This window comes from Dipteris shenzhenensis, chromosome 12, assembly GCF_047967505.1.
Source record: "Dipteris shenzhenensis isolate YYH24624 ecotype China chromosome 12, Dip_SZ_1.0, whole genome shotgun sequence".
In the NCBI taxonomy this organism is placed as follows: domain Eukaryota; kingdom Viridiplantae; phylum Streptophyta; class Polypodiopsida; order Gleicheniales; family Dipteridaceae; genus Dipteris; species Dipteris shenzhenensis.
Genome location: NC_141607.1, coordinates 22,941,838 through 22,965,105, shown reverse-complemented (window position 1 = coordinate 22,965,105; position 23,268 = coordinate 22,941,838). Strand labels below are relative to the sequence as shown.

Sequence of the window (23,268 nt, the reverse complement as noted above, 5' to 3'; positions counted from 1 at the left end):
ATAACCAAGCAACTTGAGTTTTAAACTAGAGAGAAAGAGTGAGGGAACAATTCTAGACAGAGAAAAAGAGAGCGCGCAGGAAGATAGTCTAAACTGATTTTCGAAGGATTATAAAGGGAAGAAAAGTAATTTGTATGGTCAAAAGGAAAAAGGGATTGTGTGTGTGTGTGTGTCTGTGTGTGTATGTGTCTGTGTGTGTATCCACCTTTGCCCCAGTACAATACAACACACTAGGTGAGATTCCAGGTCATCCCCTAGTGTGATGACCTACTATCTACCCGAAGAAAATAAGAAGTATTGAGAAGTGCAATTTAAATTAATGGAAAAGGAATGGAAGACAAGTACTTGAGTGAGGTAGGTAAACAGTATGGAAGCAAATTGGTTTAAAAGATAAATGGGTAAGTTGTGATTATAGAAATATTAGGCAAGTAAAGGAAGTGGACAGTTATGACAATAATCTAGGTTAGAAGAGTTTTATATAACAAGCTAAGTGTAATAAAACAGTATTGTGCTCAAAAGAGAAATGAAAGGAGTCAAAAGGCCAAAAGCCATGATGACTTAAACGTATTATTTGGGAGGTGGGAGCAATAATCAGGGGTGAGCTAAGGAAAGAATTCTAGAGAGAGAGAGAGAGAGAGAAAGAGAGAGATAGCAGGGGGAAAGATAGTCTAAACTGGTTTTCGAAGGATTATAAAGGCAAGAAAAGTAATTAGTATGCTCAAAAGAAAAAAGGGATTTTGTGTGTGTGTGTGTGTGTGTGTGTGTACCCACCTTTGCCCTAGTAGGATACAACACACTAGGTGAGACAGTGGGTCATCACTTAGTGTGATGACCTATTGTCTACCCGAAGAGAATAAGAAGTATTGAGAAGTGCAATTTAAAGTAATGGAAAACGAATGGAAGAGAAGTACTTGAGTGAGGTAGATAAATAGTATGGAAACAAATTGGTTTAAAAGATCAATGGGTAAGTTGTGGTTATAGTAATATTAGGCAAGTAAAGGAAGTGGACAGTTATGACAGTAATCTAGGTTAGAAGAGTTTTATATAACAAGGTAAGTGTAATAAAAGAGTATTGCTTAAAAGAGAAATGAAAGGAGTCAAAAGGCCAAAAGCCATGATGACTTAAATGTATTATTTGGGAGGTGGGAGCAGTAATCAGGGGTGAGCTGTTGAGAGTTTTGGATTTGGAGTGCAAGGACAAGAGAAGGATTTGAAAGATGTTTATTAAAAAAAATAAAACAAATAACGAACAAGTTAAAGAAGGGAGTCAAGAAGCCAAAAAGGGCTTAATGACTTAAGTGTACTATGTGCAACCGTCCAGGGAAATGATCTGTGTGTGGAAGACTTTACAACACCCCTTTACATAGTGAAAAGACAAGAGCAAAGCTAGACAATGGGAATAAGACTAATTACATTAACGGAAAAGTTTGTACAAGTCAGTAAATCCTTGTTTATAAACAAAACCAGCACTGGGTCATTTAGTAGAAATAACTTTGTGGAAACTATATAGAAGTTGAGCTTGGATAAGTCCTAGCAAGCGTCACTTTTATCGAAGACAAGAGTCTGCCTACCTGCCACCATCCAACAATCAAAATAGTAAGAACCAGTTTTAACTATAGTTGGGAAGACAGGTGTCATAAACACGCCTCCTTTATTATCGGAGTCAAAATATAAATTAACACTTGGCCATATACTTATCAAGCTTCATGTAAATATAAGAAGGTCTAGGAAGAAAAGTGGGTTTAGAGGTTATAGAGAGAGGAATATTGAACCATTGTAGAAGGGAGGTAGATGAGAAGAGTGTGGAAGGGGAGGGGTTCATGGAAGAAGTGTGGGTGAGGAATAGTGATGCTAGAAGATATAGTTATTCAATAACCAAGCAACTTGAGTTTTAAAGTAGAGAGAAAGAGTGAAAGAACAATGAGAGAGAGAGAGAGAGCGGGGGGAAAGATAGTCTAAACTGGTTTTGGAAGGATTATAAAGGGAAGAAAAGTAATTAGTATGGTCAAAAGGAACAAGGGATAGTAAGTGTGTGTGCATGTGTGTGTGTGTGTGTTTGAAAACAAAAGATTATAATATTATAAATTTATCATTATGATCAAATTATCATCTATATTCTTAGTTTTATTTTCGTGGTGCAAATGAACTTCTAATGTGGTCTAAATTTTGACATGTCAAAATAAGGTGTCCATTAGAACCAATGATGATCACTCATCAACGTAAAATACAACAAGAACAATGTCTTTTATTTTATTTTTTATGTAAAGTAATGGATTTGAGTCTGATGTTTGAAATCATTGTGTGTTCTTACGTTCCATGCACATGTGGTTTTTTCAACCCATATATAGATTTTTACAGTTTGTATACCTATTCTTCCATACCATTGAAAAGATACCCTTCAGGTTTTATCTACGTATGCATTGAGAAAAAACATTCTTAACAGCCATCTAGTATATAGACAATGAAAACATGAAGCAATGGAAATGATTGCTATAAGAGTGTCCATCTTTACAATTGGTGAAAAAATCTCCTAATAATCTACTCCATCTTCTTGAGCATAACCTTTGGCAGCTAGTATGGCTTCGTATTTGTCAATTGCTCTGCCTGAGTTGAGTTTGACTCTATAAACCCATTTGCAACCAATGGTATTGTTTTTAGCTTGTAGATTTATCAATAGTACTTTTATTAAATAGTGGAAAATGAGTGACTAATTGGGCAACCCTACCATCCCAACCAGCACAAGATGATAGCCTTAAATTGGCAACCTTGCTCTAAAGCTAGCTGTGAAAATTAGCCATGACCGTATTAGGGGAGAATTGGGGTCTCCAAAGGGCCCCCAATTAGTGTTTCTTAATGTCAAGGGGTTAGTGTGGGATTTGAGGTGTACTAATGGGAGCGCTACTTTTTGTAGGGCAATGCCATGTTGAGGTTGACAAAAGCATTTAAGGGTCGCGAGACCTCTAACCCAGAGTTTGGATCCATGTTCTTTACTCCTGGCCCTTGATCGAATCTCTAATCCAAGGGATACATTCAAATTTGAGGTAGAGCACTCCCAGCCATTAGATCAAGGGGTAGATCTAAGGGATAGCATCAAAGGACAGGGGGACCAAATATCAACCCTTGATCAAGACCAAGATCCAATGGATGAGATCAAAAGAGAAGACAAGTCAATATAAGCCCTTGATCAAGATAGAGATCCAAGGGAGGAGATGAGTGCAAAATACGCTCCAATCTGGGCCATTGATTGGCAAGGGAATCAAGGAAGGAGGTTAGTTCAAGGTTAGTTCAAAAGGCGCTTGAATCCGGGACATCCAAATAGGCGCTTGAATCCGATCCATTCATTTCAAATCTTGATCTCCACCATCCAAAAGCCACTTGCATCCTAGCCCTCCAAACAGGCGCTTCCATCCTAGCCCTTGATCTTAGATTTAGATCAAGGATCCACATTAAAAGCGCCTTCTCCCTCTTAATTAGGCCTCTCCAAAGTCAAATTTTGCAGCTTGGAGCCCACCAAAGGCCATCCACCATCCACCAAAGACATCCTAGGCCTTTGATCTATCCACCATCCACCTCCATCCAAAGGCCAAGGTTGCTCTATTTCAAAATAAAGGTACCCATGTCAATTGATTCATTACTATGGGGCCCTTAGCCCATGGGTTACCATAGTAGGTTCACTTCAAATTAACTTAATTTATTTCTTAATTCATTCCTTATGAGGCCCTTGTGAGACTCAAAATCTCCCCTAACGTTTATAAAGTACTTATTTTGGTGCATGTAATTTTACTAGATGGTGCAAAAACCATGAAAAATATCTAAATCATGCCTTGACATTTGATTTGATATGTTACATGAAACCATTTGGATATGCCAATCAAAAGATATAGGCTTTTAAAGTTTGGCATTTTTGGCGATCATCACACCTTTTACCAAGGTCATTTCAATTCTCAATTCTGCATTGATTTTTTTGGGATGTTATTGATAACTATGGTTGTGACAATACTCACAATTTCTTGCATTTTTTGCGTACCTTTGTTTCGTGGAGTCACAATATATTTAACACATTTTATGTATCGATAAAGTAATTTCTGATGGGTGTACTTACACATACTACCAACCATGAGGCAATACATGTAGAAGTCAAATCTCAAGGGGGAAGTATCTATTTAATTTGTGCCAACGCGCACACATGCAAAAACAGATGCAAATGCATACGTGTGTTTTTTGGGCGGGTGTGCTCGCATGCACGTAGGTGTGCACACATGTACCTTTACCATTTTTGCAAACATTCAAAAAACTGTGCACTCACCTCCAAAAAAAAGTGTAGATGTATGCGTTCGTGCATGTGTGTTGAAAGTAAACCTCTCAAGAATCTGGAATATTGTCATATGCCTTAAGTTTTTTGTATTATAATAATATGTTCCACCTCAATGAAAGAAAAATTCATGTCGCCAAATTCTCCAACAAAAACTTTGAATCTTTGTGCGTAAGATCGATGAGCCTCCTAATCTGACCAAGTTTATGATGAACAATTGTTACGTGCACACACAGAGAGAGAGAGAGAGAGAGAGAGAGAGAGAGAGAGAGAGAGAGAGAGAGACCACTGCATTGTTCGAACCAAGAATCCCCTAGAGCTTCAAACAAATTATCTAGAAGAAATTTTTACAACACAAGGACAACATCAACGTCCACAACCTGTGCACTTTATCGAAGTCTTTATTTTCACATTTTAGCCCAAAAAAATCAATGCAAGGCTGGTTTTTCTGCTATTAATCTATCATTTTCATACCTTTATTGAAACTTGAGATGAGCTTTTCTATTCAGGACTTCAAACCAACCGCATTGATCTTGGTATACAGTGTAATGAATCCAAGCAAGCTCTTAGTATACTCTCTTGTTACCTACAAGTGGGTTTAGAAGTTGTACAACTGGTAAAAACTCCCAACAAATCATTCAAAGTCCAACTTAAATCCATTAGAACATCAACCTAGCAATAGTTTCTCAAACCCTCATCGACTGTCTATATGCTCAATAAGAAAGCATTCAAAACCAGATGTTATCATTGCTGCATACAAGGGTTAAAGACTCCTGTTATGGTCTTTCCTAGCTTCCCTAAAAGACTCTTGAAAACAAAAAATAGCAGTGGGATAAGTTTGCTGCTACAAAGACGACCACGACTACTACTACTATGAATGTTGTTGAAAACATAGATTAATAGATCCCAAAATGATTAACTTACACACAAAATCACTTACTATGAGAGTATTTCGGTAGAATTCAGAGGTCTATTAGGCAAAGACAATATGAGTTCATAATTAGGTGCTTCATTCTGGTTTCCTAAAAGAAATAGCACCTCATGCATATATGAAACAGGAGCGAGTAACCGAGGGGGGGGGGGGGAGAGAGAGAGAGAGAGAGAGAGAGAGAGAGAGAGAGAGCACAGGCTCTTAGCTAAAAATCAGCCATAATATTAAGTCATCAACAGGGCACATGACACAAATCTTAGGCAGGTATGCATACAATACAGTTGCTTATCTAAACAACAGCCATCAAACATATATCACGAACAGACCCAGCTATTGCATAACTGTAGGCCATAACAAAGTAAAATGATCTTTACAGAATGCTCCTTGCAGCAAGGTGGATTTATACTGCGCCTCCAGAAACGAAAGACAGAGTAAAGCCATCTAAGCCTTTGTACTTTGCACAGGCTCTTAGATAAAAATCAGCTATCAGCTATAATATGTCATCCAAATCTTTGACAGGTATGCATACAATACAGTTGCTTATCTAAAACACAACCATCAAACATATATCATGAACAGACCCAGCTATGGCATAACTGTAGGCCATAACTAAGTAAAACCCATGATCTTTACAGAATGCTCCTTCCAGCAAGCTGGATTTATACTGTGCCTCCAGAAACGAAAGACAGAGTAAAGCCGTCTAAGTCTTTGTACTTAACAACACTCCATTATGAAGGTAAAATTTAAAGACCTTTCCACCCACCAAGTGATAGCATATTCAAATCGTGCTACCAGTTTTGAGATGCAGTCACGAAGAGCTTAAACTTTGGATACCAGAAATAGAACATGTAAATATTGACAAGCCTGTTCAACTGGCTGACCTTCAGCCCACCATATTTAATTAACTGATATGCCCCAAAAAATATTAAATTTATTTGCATATAATTAATAACACACGCAGCTCTACAGAACAGGTAAGGATCAGACTATTGTCACTGGACCTTATCACCTTATGCACTAGCAGATCAAAATGAGTTTAGAAAATTTTTACACTATTGACACTACACAGGAACAAATTTTCTGCTTCAAATCAGTAAAGTTCATCTTTACACATTAACAGACCCAAAGTTGGTGTGAAAATAACTCTGCAGATGGCACTCGTTAATGTGAAAATAACTTTCCTCAATCTCATTAGCCCTATCACAGCAAAAAGCAATACATAAATAATACTGCAAAAAAGGATTATGCTGTTCAAAACATGAAGCTTAAGAAGCAGAACGGACACATGAACAGAGAGGCGTTTCCAGTCTAAATCACTGTGCCAAATTGTGTAGTTTAATAACTAATTTTATTCAACAATAAGTTTGAAAAGCAAACTGGTATCTTTCAAAAATTAATTGCTGCTCAATCAATTTGGCATCCAGCAAGTTCTGGAGTAGTTATATGATTCACCTGCAAAGAAACTGCCTAACCAAACAATTCCATGCTCACCTGCAAACAGCACCTTGCCAAACGATTTCATGCTTACCATCGGCTGTCTTTCACCAAGGAATCCCACCATCTGGACCCGTCTTGATACATCCAACAAGAAGGGGACTGGGATTTCTTACAATTTCACGGTCCCAAAAAGTAACTCATGATGCAAAAGGTTGAAAATAACAAGGGCAATGATGGACAATAACATCGTATACAAGTAAGCCCGATGATCAACATCTGAATTGACCCTATACGAAGCCTTACGCTTTGCACTTGCCTGTATACAACTGATCAGCCTTTTGGCATTTGGTGGGAAATGCATAGGCAATCAGACAACTACAAGCCAGCCTAGGTAGGTTCCATTTGATTCAGAAACCTTCTGGCACTAGTGAAGGCTCCCCAGCTCTGCTTATGCAACTTCTCGATGGTCATTTTGTGGGAACCGGTCATTTTGTGGGAACCGCTACTTTTCAGAAAGACAGGATACCTTCTTGCAACAATGAGCTAAATCAGCTTCCATTTAGACACCTGGTCCACGTGTATCAGTAATTACAAAAGGTGTCATCAGTGTCCATTCACTTCCAATATACACATAAAGAAGTAAGGGCATACTCAAATTCAAAATCTATTTATCTTTAATATATTCTGGAGACGCCACCTACCAATCCAGCACACACACAAAAAATCACCTATACATGAAACTGCTGAAAATATTGCTCTAGAAGATATATCCTTCCTAAGACTAGTACACACACACACACACAAAAGAGGGGGGTGTCGGGGGGGGGGGGGGGGGGTTGTTTGAAATCCATATTTATTTATAATACAAGAAGCAGTTCCCTCTTTGGGAACATGCCATTACATAAAATCAGAAGATCTCACAAGTAGACAAACGAATCTATCTGGATAATCATCAAAAATTGCCCGAGTGACATCCAGAAATAGTGAAACTTGTAAAAAGTGGAATCTCCAAAGACTCTTTGTCCTTCCACAAAGTCCAAAGTGAAGAAAAGATGAAACTCGGGCCTCGGTGGATAAATGCCAAATATCACACACACACACACACTTTCCTTCGTAACACTAGAATATATCCAATCTTACAAATTAAATCTTTTATAAAGCAAGCGAAAGAACAAAGGAAATAAGGGAGTTTGTAAGTGACTTTAAACAAAATTCAGAGTAAATAAGAAGAAATTTTGAAAATCACTTGGTAAGCAATGCTACACTTATGTTCTCATGACCCAAACATAAGCTGCCATCAGGGTTTCGAATGATTCCAGAAACTCTTGGGTAAAGAAGCTTTGAAATTCCTACCCAAACAACAAAAACCTCAATAGCAAAAAGGAAGAAACAAAGCAGAAAAAAAGAAAAAAATGTGTGTGTGTGTGTGTGTGTGTCTTGGGAACAGGCTCATGCATTGGAGCAGTCATTTATGCTTAATGAACTGGATGATGCTTTGAGTCATTTACGTAAAGGCAGCTCCCCTGGTTGGGATGGATTGACTCTTGCATTTTTCCTTGCATTTTGGGATGATCTCAAGGACACTCTTCTTCTTATGATCAATCATGCTTGGGCAGAACAATCTCTTCCTCCTTGGAAGCATGGCCTTGTCAAATTGATCCCAAAAAAAAGGTTGTGTGAGACAATGGCTGATTGGCGGCCCATATCTCTTATGCCAATCATTTACAAACTCATTGCCAAGATGATTGTCCTTAGGGTTCGATTTATCTTGCAGGCAGGACTTCATCCTAGGCAGTATGGGTTTGTTCCCAGAAGGCAGATTACTGACAATATCTCCAATGTTTTGCTTGCAATTGAGTATGCCAAATATTCTAAACAAGATGTTCTCATTCTGCAAGTGGGCATTGCGAAAGCATTTGATACTGTCCATTGGGATTTTATTTCTCAGACTATGATTTGGCCCTCAGCTAGTTCATGTTATTTACCCGTTGTATTCTCAAGCCACTGCGCAGTGTCTGCTTGGCAGTGGGTTGTCAAGGACATGGACTATGCTCGTCCGTTATTGTTGCATATGGACCACCTTGCAAATACTAGGCAGCTTCATGGCTTGCAAATTCCAGGTGCACAGCCGTTTCTTGCACAGGCATATGCTGATGATTCATATTTTATGCCCCAGGAATTCTCAACGTGACCTCTCTCATTTGATGCATACTTTGGATGATTTTGGCATAGCTGCTGGCCTGCATATCAACTTTCAGAAATCGAATCTTCTAGCTTTGAAAGAAGCTGATTGGCACGCACTTCTGTGGCCAGCCCACATTATTTCTTCCCATACCATTGTGAGGCATTTAGGGTATCCCATTGGCTGGAATATTACCCCTCAACAACAGCTTAAATGGGTGCTTCAAAAGATTAACAAGAAGCTGGAATATTGGCACTTGTCAACTTGGCCTTTACATGTTCGACTTCGGATAGTACAGTCTATCATTATGGCATATGTGCAATTTTATTTGCCTCTTCTTCACTGGTCTTTTAAGCACTTGGCTTCCTATATGTCCCAGGCTATGGAGATATTTTTGAAAAGTAAATCTCACAAGAAGGCTTTGCGACTACTTCCCATGCAGTCTGTTTGTTCTCCTAAGACTCATGGGGGTCTGAATATTCTCAATCTTCGGTTTCATATGTTGGCAAGAAAGAGCACTATGATTGCTAATTTTTTCAGCAAAAACAACCATGGGCTATTAGGTTAGCAGCTATGTGTGGAAACATGAAGTCTCACGCATATGGGCATTGAATTACAGATCACTGGGAAGCAGTAATGACTACATTTCAGGGAAAAATTCCTGGCTGTCCTGTTTCTACTGCTTTTATTCATGATTGGAAGAGAATTCTCCCTTATGCTAAATGGTCAGGTGCTTCCTCCCATCATGGTAATTCTCTTTGTTTGGAAAGTATCCATTGGAGCAAGGTGTTTGATTCGCCACTTGCTTTACAGGCACCTATTAAAGCATATAATCTTATGAAATTGGGCATAAGATTTGTCGGAGATGTGGTAGATCAACATGGTTATGTGCTTTCATTTCCACAAGCTTGCAGGACATTCCCCTTGGGTCTACATCATAGGCCCATTTGGAGGCTACTTACATCTATGTTGCACCCTTTTGTTCCTGTTCCTCTGTTGTTTGTACAGGACAGATTACTGGACTGGAATCTGACTTCCTTGTCTCCTACTACCACCAGTTCACTTTCAATGCATAATTTGACATCTTCGATGATCTACGGATTTCTTCTTCCACCGCCATGGATTGATAAGCATGCCAACACTCTTTGGAATTTGGATAGGCCTTTATCTTGGTGGCAATCAAAACTCAAGAAAATTTGGAAAGCTAAATTGCCATTGAAACAGAGGCTTTTCTTTTGGAGATGTATAGTGGGAGCTTTTTCCAATGGGGTGAAATTGGAAGCACGTCGTATTGCTTCCTCTTCCTGCCCCCGTTGCTCTCATCATCGTGAGACAGTTCCCCATCTGTTATGGTCTTGCCCGCACTCTCGGATATTGATCACTCATGTCTCTCATTTGTTGCAGCTTCGGTTTCCCTCTATCAGATTCGGAAAACTCTTCTGGATGTTTGAATGCTTCTCATCTCAGATGTCTCCATTCCTCCTTTTCTTTCACTGGGCTCGTTTTTGGGTACTATGGACTATTTGGACACAAAGATGGCATTTTAGGATGGGACAACAGTTCCCTCAGGCATATGCTTTCTTCAAAATGTCCCTCAAGCAATCTTTATATGATAGTTATGCTGTGAGGGATTTGGATGCTACTAGCCTTGAAGTGTTTTCTCACTGCTTTTGAGTGCTTCCATTAGGCTCTCTTTTGGAGTCTAATGTCATGTACATTGATTTTATGTTAATTTTATAGTCACTGGTGGTTTCACACCCAAAAAAAAAAAAAGTTTTTGTGTGTGTGTGTGTGTGTGTGTGTGTGTGAGAGAGAGAGAGAGAGAATTAAACTTGAAAAACAAAAGGCTAACACAACAAAACAAAGATCAACCAATGCGCACATAAGAAAACAGATGCAACACAATGCAAACAGAAGGAAACAATTATATTCATTATTTTTTAATTCGTTTTTCTTTATTTTAAATTTAAAATGGGATGGAAAAAAACCAAAATTAAAACAAAATGGGCTTGGAAACTGCCCACTTTGGATTTTGATTCTATGTTCAAGGATCCTAAACATGCCAAAGCCGAAATTCCAAAGATATAACGACAACAACATAGGACAGAGCGGAGTTTTTTCATAACTTTTCTTGTATCATAGCCCTTTCTAAGAAGTAATAGGATTGAGAAATAAAGGGACTGCATTTGTATGCTATTCAACACAACATACTCAGGTTATTGCCATTTATCATAGATATAAACTTCTGCGATTGACTAATGCTAAGATCGAAGAAAATAAAATAGCTTCCACTCGCTATACAAACAAGTTCACAAAACTCTCAAGGATAAATTCCTCCACAAAAAGAATTTGGATCTTTGTACATAAAATCTTTAGACTTTGGAACGTATGGGAAAATAAGTCATGTAAAAATCTACTAACCTGACTAAGTTTGTAAAGAACAATTGGACTAAGTTTATGAAGAATGATTGGACAAGTCTGTAAAAAATGTATCTAGAAGAAAGCTTAACTAACAAAGGATATCCTCGGCATTTACAACTTTTGTGCATCTTTTCTTTTTCAAATCAGTGTCTTGCTTTTTAGATTTGCATCCAAGAGAATGCAAACAACATTGTTTACAGGAGACAAAATTATATGAGCATTTGTCCATAAGAAATCAAGAACTTTGCTGGACTTTATGCAAGGATATCTCATCCTCTCAAGAGAGAGCTACCACTATCATAGGTGCAAACCAAAGAAATTTCTCTTAGTTTTGAAGCAACTGGATGTTGGAATATGAGGGTCACCCTCCACTATGAGCCACCATATGAGGACGACAGCAGGTGCAGGATCATGCGCAGTAGCATGGCGCTCTGTACACAAAAGCAGTGCGATCGACTGCAGCAGACTGGCAGAGGCTGGAGCAGATGGCGCGGTAATACGGGCTTCAGTCTCTGGGCCATTCAGCCTCTTCCTTGGTGCAGAACAGCAGACTGCTGGAGAGCACAAGAGAGAGCTTGTGTGCTGCAGACAAAGTACTCAACAGTTCAGGAACCTTTGGACATTCCAGAAGCATACAAAGGGGCAGATTTACCCACAGTAGAAGAGTGGATTGTGTTGCACAGGAAGAGTAGGAGCAGATACCTAGAGCAGCCACTGAAGTCTATTCGCCGTGATCTACGAGAGGTCTACAGCAGAAGGATCAGCAAAAAGAACCTATTCTTGGTGGCTTACCTCAGCATTTGTTTGCTGAAGGTGTTGTCACATTTTCTGCTTAATTTGTACTTGGATATTACTCAATCTATAAGATTTTGTTTGGCTGGACATCTGTGTATATTCTCTCTGTATCTTAACTATTCTCTTATGTGCATATGTGTGTTCCACATCAAGTGTTTTGAGATCTCAAGGTTCATCTTCCACTGCATGAGTAGTGTTGGCTCTAAGCAAGCAGCCTACCTCTACTTTTTTCCAACACTAGCTTCACATCTTGGATACCTAAAGATTCTTCAACTTGGATATAAAACTTTGAGACTCCTTTCTCTATGGCTTTTAATAGGCACCAATCCTTCGAAGAAGAAAAGTTGAAATTTGTGCCTTCTTAGAAAAGCTCCCTTCGAAAAGTAACAGGAAGGACAGAAGCATCAGCAGTAATACCATATGATAAAGAGCTGTCAACGAATGGAGTAAATTTTTTATTAGAGCAACAACAAGGGCTCCTAAGAATGGCTAATTTTTCATGCATTGTAAGGTTTCTACCAATATCTTCATAATTGAAAGAATTTTGTCCTAATGTCTTTGTGTATTTCCAAGCAATCAGAGGAAGAGCACTCATAACTTGAGGTGACTTCGATATAGAACTTAAACCTATCTTGTCAAAATTAGGATAAGCCTACCTCTAGTTTTTCCAACACTAGCTTCACATCTTGGATACCTAAAGATTCTTCAACTTGGATATAAAACTTTGAGACTCCTTTCTCTATGGCTTTTAATAGGCACCAATCCTTCCAAGAAGAAAAGTTGAAATTTCTTAGAAAAGCTCCCTTCAAAAAGCAACAGGAAGGACGCATCAGCAGTAATACCATATGATACAGAGCTGTCAATGAATGGAGTAAATTTTTTATTAGTGCAACTACAAGGGCTCCTAAGAATGGCTAATTTTTCATGCATTGTAAGGTTTCTACCAATGTCTTCATAATTGAAAGAACTTTGTCCTGTCTTCGTGTATTTCCAAGCAATCAGAGGAAGAGCACTCATAACTTGAGGTGACTTTGATGTAAAACTCAAACCTATCTTGTCAAAATTAGGATAAGTAAATACAGTGATCATAAGTTCTTTTCATAAAATGGGAGCACTTTTAAGACCAAGAGCTTGAGACTTTTAGAAACTTCTCTAACAATACTTTCTATTGAATGCAATGTTGTTTTTCTTAAATGAAGATCTTGACGAGAAGTTTTCATCAGTATATAGAAGTTTAAAAAGAACATTAATATTATATCTTTCAAAAACCTTAATAAAAAATTTACCCAAAAACATATGTCAATCCAAGATGTTTAAACTTCTCTTACAGTCTCTATAAGCGAAAATTCTCCTGTTTGAGGAGTAAGGAGAATCAAAAAATAAATACCTTTGTACGAATCGAATATATCCAATCGTACAAATTTAGAAATTTTGTTGTAAGGAGTAAGGAGAATCAATAAAACATCACATTATCTAAATATACCCAAAAAGAAAGTCAATCCAAGATCTATAACCTTCTCTTATAGTCTCTATAGGCGAAAATTCTCCTGTTTGAGAAGTAAGGAGAATCAAAAGAAACATCACACATCATCTAGAAGCAGACAAAACTTTTCCAATATCATCATTAGTGGGAATGGAACAATCACTTGATTTGGATTATGACGATAAGGAGAAACGTTCTTAGTCTTTGGATGAGCTCTAGTAGATTGCAATTGTGATTTGCACACTGGTCCTGCATTTTATTTAAACTAAAATAAGACATCATTGTGAAGCTCTGCGTATTCTCAAACTTGCCACGTACTGATTGTTTTAAAGAATAAATTGGATAATAAGAAGCTAGCATTAATCAACATTCCAAGATTCAAGTACAAAATGAGAACAATGAAGGATCAAACCCTCAATGAGAGCACCTGTAGCTCTTAAAACGTAATATGTGTCCACAAACGCAGCCACAATCATGCCCTTGTAAAAGAAATACAAACAAAGCAGTTCTAACCTCAAGAATGGCCATCATCTCCCAAGTATAGCCATAGAGAAATCACCGACATCACCAGTGCCCAATGATGGTTGCAAACCACTGCATAAGATGTGCGCACACCTCATATCCACACATCCACAGACACAAGCATACATTTATATAAAGGTCCTCATACTGAGTTTCTATAAGTTAATATAAAGGGAAGCCCTCATGATGAAGGGTAGCAATTTAAGACAAGGACAATGACAAAGTCCTCCATATTCATGTAAGCTACAACCTCTTGTGAAGACAATCGTTACGTTATAGTGCTAGCGAAAATCTTTATGCCTAGATGGAAAAGAAGGAAACATAAAGGTAGAATGATCAAGACAAATTCAAGTGGTATTTCATGGAAGACTGAAGCATTTGTCGGAGCAAATTGGCTGCTGCGTCAACCATCAGAGGAAGAGGGATGGATATATGGTATACTATTGTTAGAAAAGATAGACTAGGAGAGGTCGCTTGCTTAGACCAATGGTCTCAACATGCTTGTGCGAGCTCCTGGCTTATTCTATCAATCTTCCGCTATGCGTACCCTTTGTTGGTCGAGTTCTAACAAAAACGCATTAAGTAGATTGGGAGGAATTTCCCGAAGTTCTCTCATCGAAGCTTTGGACCCTTTCCGATAATCAAAGTAGTGAATGATGTGGCCATGAAGTTGCAGTTGCCTTAGACATGGACCATGAATCCAGTTTTTCATGTGTCATGGCTCAAACCATATGTGGGTCCGGCACTTATAATAGTACTAGATGTGGAGCAGTCTCAAATTGTTGATGAGGCTGAGGTCGTTGAACCTAAGCTGATTTTGCTTCATCGGTTCAAAAGATGGACATGCAATTGACAACGCTTGTATGCAGTCAAGTTTAAGCACAGAGGCTCCCACGAAGCACCATGGGTGGAAGAGGAGTTTTTCACATATTATGCAGACCTCCTTGCAGTGTACAAGGCCCCTTTTTCCCTACCCTAGTTCAAATTTCCGCAGAAGGGGATGTCACGGACATCCACAAGCCCATGGAACATGCTGGCTGGCAGCAGGCAGGGCGTATAGCCACGTAGGAGCAGCCACATCAGCAGACACATCAGCGGCACCGTACCTACTGACGTCAGTAGCCAGGTCAGCCACCTGCCACGTGGCAGCCGGGCAGGCCTCAGTTAGAGTCAGTGCATGTCATGTAGGGATCGGTGCAGCACCCTGTTTCCAGGTGGTCCCAGCAGCCTCCAGTCGGTTTTGGCCAGCCTTCTAGTCGGCTATTTCAGAGCCAAAGGGGGCCTATAAAAGGCAGTGCATTGGCCCTCATTATTCATCCTACTCTTGGGCCTTCAGTGGCTCAGTTCAGCAGCTAGGACTTCTAGCAGCAGACAACAGGAGATCCTGGATCTACAGGGATCATCTCAGTGAGGATTCACCTCCTCTCCACAGCTCCATTTTCCATTACAGTTTTGTATTGAGCGTTTCATCCCTTCATACAGTTGTATTCAGCCTTTAGGGCATCGATACATTCAGTTATATATTTCCTCTTTGGAGGCCCGCTATATATTCTCTCTCTCTGATTCTCTGACTCACATCCACAAAGCATACAACATAGTACAGTTGGATTTGGAGTTACCACTATGTGAGTTCCTGGGCTATCTTCTGTGTTTAAGCTTCTGTTGTGGTGTGTGGAATCACAAACTTCTTGACTTTATGTGCTTCAAATAGATGTGCAGACTAGTAAATAGACAATGATCCAGCCAGATATAGAAACCACCAAAACAATATATTTCCGTCCAAAGCTATGGACACAATACAAAAGATAGATCCAGAGTTCCACCAAGATGTGGTCCTCTCATCTTACCACAAGGTACTTCTACTATCTGCCGGATATCTCTACATCACTGAGCCCACGTGCTCCACCTCGAGCGTATGTAGACTTTCCGTCCAAAGGCCAGGTTCCAGCCCTAGATGAGCTCAGCACTAGTGGGACTCCTCTGGCCTCCTAGATGTAGGCCTGAGGGTGAGTCTCTTGCTGCTCCTGCTGCTCCCCAAAACTGCTGCTGGATGTGAAATGCCCTACCAAGGGGCCCCCAAAAATACCGATTGGCAGCCCCTCCTTGCCCGACTCAGCCTGTCCCCAACCGACCCCACCAGCTCCCCTTTTATGGGGCTGTGTGCTGGCCGACTTGTTTGGCCAGCCGACCAGCCTGTTTGCCCCTATATAAGGGCAGGATGCTGCCCCCTCTGCTGCACCACCTGGTCTTGTAGATGCCCTAATCCAGGGCCATGGAACAGGCCCAAACCTGCTCCAACCATTCGCCTAGCCAGCCTGCACATCCCGCCATGTGTTGGGAATTGTGTGATCAAGGGTTCGTCCTATGATCATGTGTGTGTCTGAGTGTGTGTAGCACACTAAGTGCTATGATGTGTCTAGACTATGACATAAGTGATGATGTAATACAAAGGCCCGGGGAGGTGCCTTTGATTTAGGAGACCCTATGATGTAGGGAATGATTTCCTTTGATGTAGGAAAGGTGCCTATGAGCCACCCTCTCTCCCATTCTATAAAAGAGAGGACTTCCTCTCAACTCAATGGAACAATTTTGAACATGTGGTATTAGAGCCTTTCTACCCTCCTTGAGCTTCCACCTCATGAGCCTAGCCTAGTCCCTAGCTTGCTGATCCTACCTAGCCTAGTCTAGCCTCTAGATTCCCTGATTCTTTCAAGATTCCATCATCTTCTCCATTTTCTCCCTTTCAAGCCCGATTTTTGGAAGGCTCCCTCTCTGAGGCCTCATTCCTCGAGCCCTCTGAATTGGAGATACCTTGTCTTGGGGCGAAACTATGACCCATAGGAATTAAGTGTTGGTAGTCTCTGCTGCGCGTGCTAACAAGAAAACTGTCCATATCAGTCGCGAAATTCGGACGAGATCCTCGACTATACTCTAATTCCTTCTAGCCACGGGTGAGCAATGCCATAAGCTGCCTTGTGCTGAAGTTTGAGACCAATTGCTTTCTAGAGCAAGGAGAAATCACATTAATACCAGTCGGAATAGGCGCATCTCTCCACGGCGACACAACGCGACATTTCGACATTCCTCTTTACTGGAAGTAGTCCTCAATAAGAGCTTCATTTCCATGCCAAAAGCCCCTTGAATGCTTCTTCTTTCAGCTCCAATTTCGGCCTCCAGCTTCAGATTGTTCGATTTGGTAGAAACAGTCAAAATCTGATCAAAGTTTGACCATCCCAGAGGTTTGACCAGTCAAAAATTTTGTTCTATATCTCTTTTAGCTGGCTGCACTAATAGATCTCTATTTGACTAAGTATTGACTCCGAAATGGACTCCACAAGTGTCATGGTACTTGTCATTTATGGTGATGATGTTTACATTGTCTATGTTTGAATGCCATTTGCGAAGGGATAGTCATCATTTTGGAGATTGGTGACTTGTGTTGAGAGATATTGGTTGTAAGAGTATAGACACTACCCTTGAATAATATATCAAGTGGTAAGACCTACTCAATATCATGTCTTCACAAGGTGAAGGAGTTGCCCAAAGGTGCTTACTTGTTCATAGTGACATATATAGAAGATCATCACTTTTCTTTGGATGCTCTACCTTGACCTTGATGTCTAAAAAGATTATAAGTGATGAGTTTGGATGTGATATGATGAAGATGATATGTTGTGGTACCAAGATAAAGCTTGGACACTTCAAGAAGTTTATGGAGAACAAGAAGTTCACCATCACAAAAAAAGGATATGGAATGTGGCAAATGGTAAAGAAAAGAAGCCAAGGGAAGTACAATGGATAGTCCAATATGAAAAGGCCCTTGTTATCATAGTATCTAGACTTAGTGACTCATACATTCATCCCATTGATGGGTGTGAGACTTCACATGAAGTTTGGGTGCAACTTGAAAAGGTATTTGGTGCACAAGTTTTACTCAAAAGTCTTCTAGATGAAGAGCATAGCAACACTTTTACATCCAACCTGGTGGATATTGATGCTTCTCTTTTGGAAGAGGAGAGAAATGCTTTCTACTACAACTCCAAGGAAAGTGAAGCATATCTTGTGAAGAAGGGCTACATCAATAACAAAGCAAACATAGTTGAAGAGAGAACTCCATCAACAAATGAAGTCACAAAGTATGTGGTAGAAGAAAATAAAGACACTATCTTTTGAAGCTTTTTATCACTACTTAGTCAATTTTGAGGTTCTTTGCCTGGAGTAGTACTCCAAAAAGAATGTTATGTCTTTTGTGTTTTGTCTTTTGTAAATCTCCTCTGGTCACCATATGATGTAGACCATGTGATGTGTTTGCCTCCATGGTACCTCTTGCAGAAATGAGAAACTAGGTCCACACAAAGGCCTAAGATTAATCCTTGTACATGCAAGGGAGATGACCATTTGGGGGGGTCTCCCATTTTGTAAACCTTGACCCTTGGGCACCTTTGCTAGGATGAGATCCTAGCCATAGATTTATCCTTGACCACCATGAGCCTTGACCACCATGAGATGGCATGTGAAACTATGTGACTAGATGTAACCTTGACATAGCAAGAGGCAAACCCTTAAGGGGGGGTATGTTGGCAATTGTGTGATCAAGGGTTTGTCCTATTATTATGTGTGTGCGCGCGCGCGTGTGTGTGTGTATAGCACACTAAGTGCTATGATGTGTCTAGACTATCAAGGAAGGTTCAATGTGAGGAAAATGTCAGTTGAGGTGCCATCTATTCGTACACGACACACATTGGTCGTCTCTTTAACTGGAGGCAGATGCCTAGACTCCTTCAAGAGAGCAGCACTGGATCGAGCAGTAGGTGCCCCAGGAGGTCACCTCCACATTTCAGACATGATTGTGGCCAACCACCAGCCACGAAAGATTACATACTTCTTCCAGATAATTGCCCATGGGGGATCGCCCGTCGGCCCATGGCTGGAGCAAATGCGCATTCAATGTGCAGATGGTGACCTCCCGTGCTGTTTGTGGAGCTCACACAGCAGAGAGGGGTTTGGCAGGGATGGCTCAGACACAAAGGATGCAGCGGGACTTCACTCGACATGGCAGCCTGGTTGAAGGAGGGGGTTCATGCCTTCTTGATTGACATGGTTACCCCAACTTACAAGATTAGGGGACAGAGTCTTCCAGACCTGTCAGTGTCCTGTTTCTCGACCAGAGGACGGTAATTGGGAGGTGTCCAGCATCACTGCTTGGAACATCTACGTCGCTGTCGTAGCTTGGTGATGGGAGGCCATCAAGTCCTCCCAGCAGCCACCCTCATTGCCATTTGGCAAGATATTATCTACACTCACGCCATAGGGGAGCGTGGATAGGATGACCACTGAGAGGCGGGTGCGTTTCTAGAAGGCTTGGCTTGCAAGTGTATTCTATGTATTCACAGAGCGAGGTATTTGCTGGATGTATAGTCGCCCACCCTTGTTTGCCCCTGTTCCGGAGACTCCCTAGGCAGTGAGCTAGGTTGTCTAAAAACAGGCTTTTTATTTTCCCGCACCACATGGATTGCTGATTTGTAATATGTATGGTTAGTTTTTTTCAAGCATTAAGTCACAGCTCCCTTTTGACATATTCCATAAAGGAAGGGTCGGTTTCACCAATTTGTAGGCGTTCAATACATCTTCATACATGCAGCTCTGAAGATACAAGAGGAGATGATTTGTGGTCCATGAAAGAGGATGAAGAACTATCTTTGGCTAGCTTTCACCATGACGGAGTCAGTTATTGGCTTGGGTGGGTTAAATTTGTCATCTGAGGTGTCAGTTCACTCTTGCCTGTGATAAAAAAGGTTGGCAGGTATTGATTAAATAAGCAGGTCAAGTACCCCTTTTCCTTCCAGTGAAGGCATAGAAACTTCCACTGTCCGGTCTGTATATACCTTTGGTTACATACGTGCATGTGGTGCTGATGAAGTCTAGGCTACATATATCATATTCTGGCCAAAGCTTAAATATGGCAACATTGTTTTCTTTTACGGTTCTTATAGCTAAAGTCGATTTATTGGTTGTGAGTCAGAAAGTCTTCACGTAGACCCTTTTTTTTGAGAGTTGAACTACAAGAGTCGTAGGGTCAATCTATGAGGGCCAAGAGGATATCCGGTATACGTTGGTGAGCATCTAGCTATGAGGCTTCACTTTTTCTCTGCATAAGGTAGCTTGAAGCAACTTGCTTCTGCTCAACAAAGCCGAGTTTGAAAATTTATCCAATTGCAACCTTTCAAACTCCCCTGTGATTCCTATATACTGCAAATCCACTGCCACCTTTGCTTTCTTGTGATGGTTTCCCACTTCACCACTCCACACACAGACATAGATGAACGTGTGAGCAGGTTGTAAAACGTACAGCCTCCTTAAAGACATAGCCTCAACCATACAGATTTCATGTTCTCTATATGTCTAAACACTTGCTAATTGGACGTCTACGCAACAGCAACATAAGCATCAAGACAGAATTGAAACTCCGTGACAGCAAGCAGTACAAAAGAATAATATAAACCATATTCTAGGGAAGGTAAAGATAATCTAGACTTCAAATCACTTACTTGCACGAGGAACCCTAATGGGAATCTCCCTTAACTCACGCCTGATACATAACCATTCACCCAGCACCGCCATAGCTACCACACAGATCCCGTTTACCAGCCACCACGTGATGGATGAGGGCAAACCACCATAGATAAGGCACAAGAACAGGTGAATAATGTACATCGTTGCAGTAAAGTCCAAACATTTTTTTGCCCTCTCCACAACCAACAGCAAATAACCCGCCCTGGCATGTTGCAAAGGAAAAAAGGAGTTAAAACCCAGAAAATACAGGTTCTGCAAACAAGTCTCATCAAAGGACGAGTCCGCCCTTCTTGTTTAAAACGGTAATCAAAACTTAACGGAAATTGACACTCGATTAAAAACATTGTGGCTGTAGAGTCCATCAAGAGAAATACACCCCAGAATTTTCTATGATCCCGTTCAAAAGGTATGCGACGTAAATTCTTTTGGTATAAGAAGGACACTGTCTTTTCTCCGCTTACTGAACGTAATAAATAGCAACAGCATAACCCACATGCTACAGGCCAACATACAGAAACCAAAATTGAAAATCAGCCCAGCCAAGTTCCCCTTTACAAGGTCAGCCAAAATCATCTTTGATCGTGACCTCATAGAAACAATTTGACAAAAATCACTGCCCCTATGAAGCTGAACCAGGCTCTTACCCCGCCAGGGCGTTCAGGAGGAACGCCGCAATGATGCACCATCCTGTAATCGTGGAGGCTGTGACCATAGAATAGTCGAAAAAATATTTCAGCGTAAATCTTGGGACGTGCGTGCCCACCAGAAACCACAAAAGCACACCAAGACTGATGTAATTAAGGCATTGGATACAGATTATCTGCGATAGAATAAGCCATGGATCCCAGACCATTGCCCCATAAAACATGGCTTTTATCCTTCTGTGCAAATTTTCCCGCAAAAAATGGCCTAAGCCAGCAAGGCGCCCTCTCCGCCTGCGGCCTATACCTTCCGTTGTGAACACCAACGCTGTCACCTGGACGGCGATTCAAGACTAGTGCGGAATTCTGCTGAAAGTTGAAAGCCGCGCCACAAAGCAAGCCGCCCAGATACGATATCGAAGTACCGGGCATTGACGAAGGAAGCTGAGGGGAAAGGGGGCTCTGGATTTGGAGGATTCGGGGACACGCCAGACGAAAGGTCAGAACTTGAGAAGAAACTAGAAATCGATTGGGCAAAAGCGATGGATCGATCGAGGCTTCTTCTGCAGCTTTACCACGATTGCCAAATCTCGTTCCGAGTCGAGATTTCGATGAAAGGAGACGGATCAACTGGCTGGGCGAGACCCTCTGGATGCCGCGATGGCCCAAAATCTCGGCGCCATTGCCCAAAATCTTCCCAAAACCGAGAGGCGTGTAGTGGATGAAGTCGTTGGACGATCTGCTACATGCCACAAAAGGTGGATAGCGAGAGAGACGCGATGGTGCTGGGATGTGAGCAGATTTCAAAGAGCAAGCGAGATCTGCAGAGAAGCAAAAATCGTTGTTGCTTGAAAGCTTGGAAGGATTGATGCAGGCCAAGCAAGCTGCACAGATTTTGCAGTGAATTGGATTTGTTGATCACAGCCTTCTCCCTTCCCTTCCCCTAACCCCTCACTCTCTTCTACCTCAGTTTTGTTAGCACATCATTTATTTAGCACACCTCCACAACTTCATTCAGCCCACCCCTAACCCCCCCCCTATACCCTTCTCTCAGCCCTACATCCAGCACCCGCCGCTTTATCGAGTTTTAGCGTTGTGAGTTGGAGGCCTGGGAGTCGAAGATAAGTCCCCCATCCCTCGACCCTTCACGCTCCTCGTATCTTCTCCGCTCTCTACGTTTCCATTTCAATTCGCAGGGTCCACACTTGACGTGGGGGGACAGAGTTCTCCATCCGAAGCTTCGTGGGTGTAAATAGCCTCACACAGCAACGCCGGCTCTCAAAACAAAACAAAACACACTTCACATGTCTCTTTTGACTGTGGAGTGTTGGATGTGATGCCACTAGCCACACCCCTATATTCCTATGACTGGAATTGTGATTGAAATGGAATTTCAGAAATGAAAAGCAATATATTGTTATTTTCTAATTGTGAAATTCCGAAATGAAAAGCAATGTACTTGTTATTGTCTAATATGTGAAGTTGAGACCGTCAGGCTAAACCAACCGATGGTTGAAATTATGACAATGTCCTAAACCATCTCGGTAGTTGAAATTGTGACTATCCTAAATGTGTCCTAAACTAGCCCGGGGTTGACGATCCTAAACGTGTCCTAAACCAGCCCGATGATTGAAATTGTGACTATCCTAAACCAGCCTGGTAGTTGAAATTATGTTGTCCTAAACCAGCACGGTGGTTGAAGATTACTTTGCTTCATTATATACTTTAATTAGATTGTGTTTTGTCTTGTTTTAGTAGTGCAAAACGGGGCTCACTGTACTATTGTTCCATTTAAAAGAGGGCTCACTGTTCTATTGTTCCCGCATGTTGGGTCAGCAGACGAAGTTGTATCTTAAGTTTATGGATCAAAATCAATTGGGTTGAGGAGCTTTGAGCATTGTACATCTGAAAACTCAAAGATAGGAATGTTTGTTATTTGCAAAACACACATAGACTTTGACCTGGCCCAAA

The 23,268-nt window shown here is 40.9% G+C and overlaps 1 protein-coding gene across 1 annotated transcript; it reads right to left on the bottom strand.

Annotated features, from left to right (window-relative positions):
- Window positions 1–6,555: 6,555 nt before the first annotated feature.
- Window positions 6,556–22,240, bottom strand: LOC147895987 (structural molecules protein). The gene is made up of 3 exons (XM_087383237.1): window positions 21,301–22,240; window positions 20,632–20,858; window positions 6,556–7,247 (listed from the first exon to the last, which is right to left on the bottom strand). Exons 1-3 carry the CDS (start codon window positions 21,522–21,524, stop codon window positions 7,240–7,242), a joined length of 459 nt encoding a protein of 152 aa, XP_087239363.1. The 5' UTR covers window positions 21,525–22,240; the 3' UTR covers window positions 6,556–7,239.
- Window positions 22,241–23,268: the final 1,028 nt, after the last annotated feature.

Coding starts and splice junctions, on each gene's coding strand:
- LOC147895987 (XM_087383237.1), bottom strand. CDS start 21,524: ATGTTTTATGGGGCAATGGTCTGGGATCCATGGCTTATTCTATCGCAG. Junction 20,859..21,300: donor CTCCTGAACGCCCTGGCGGG/GTAAGAGCCTGG, acceptor GCAACATGCCAG/GGCGGGTTATTTGCTGTTGG.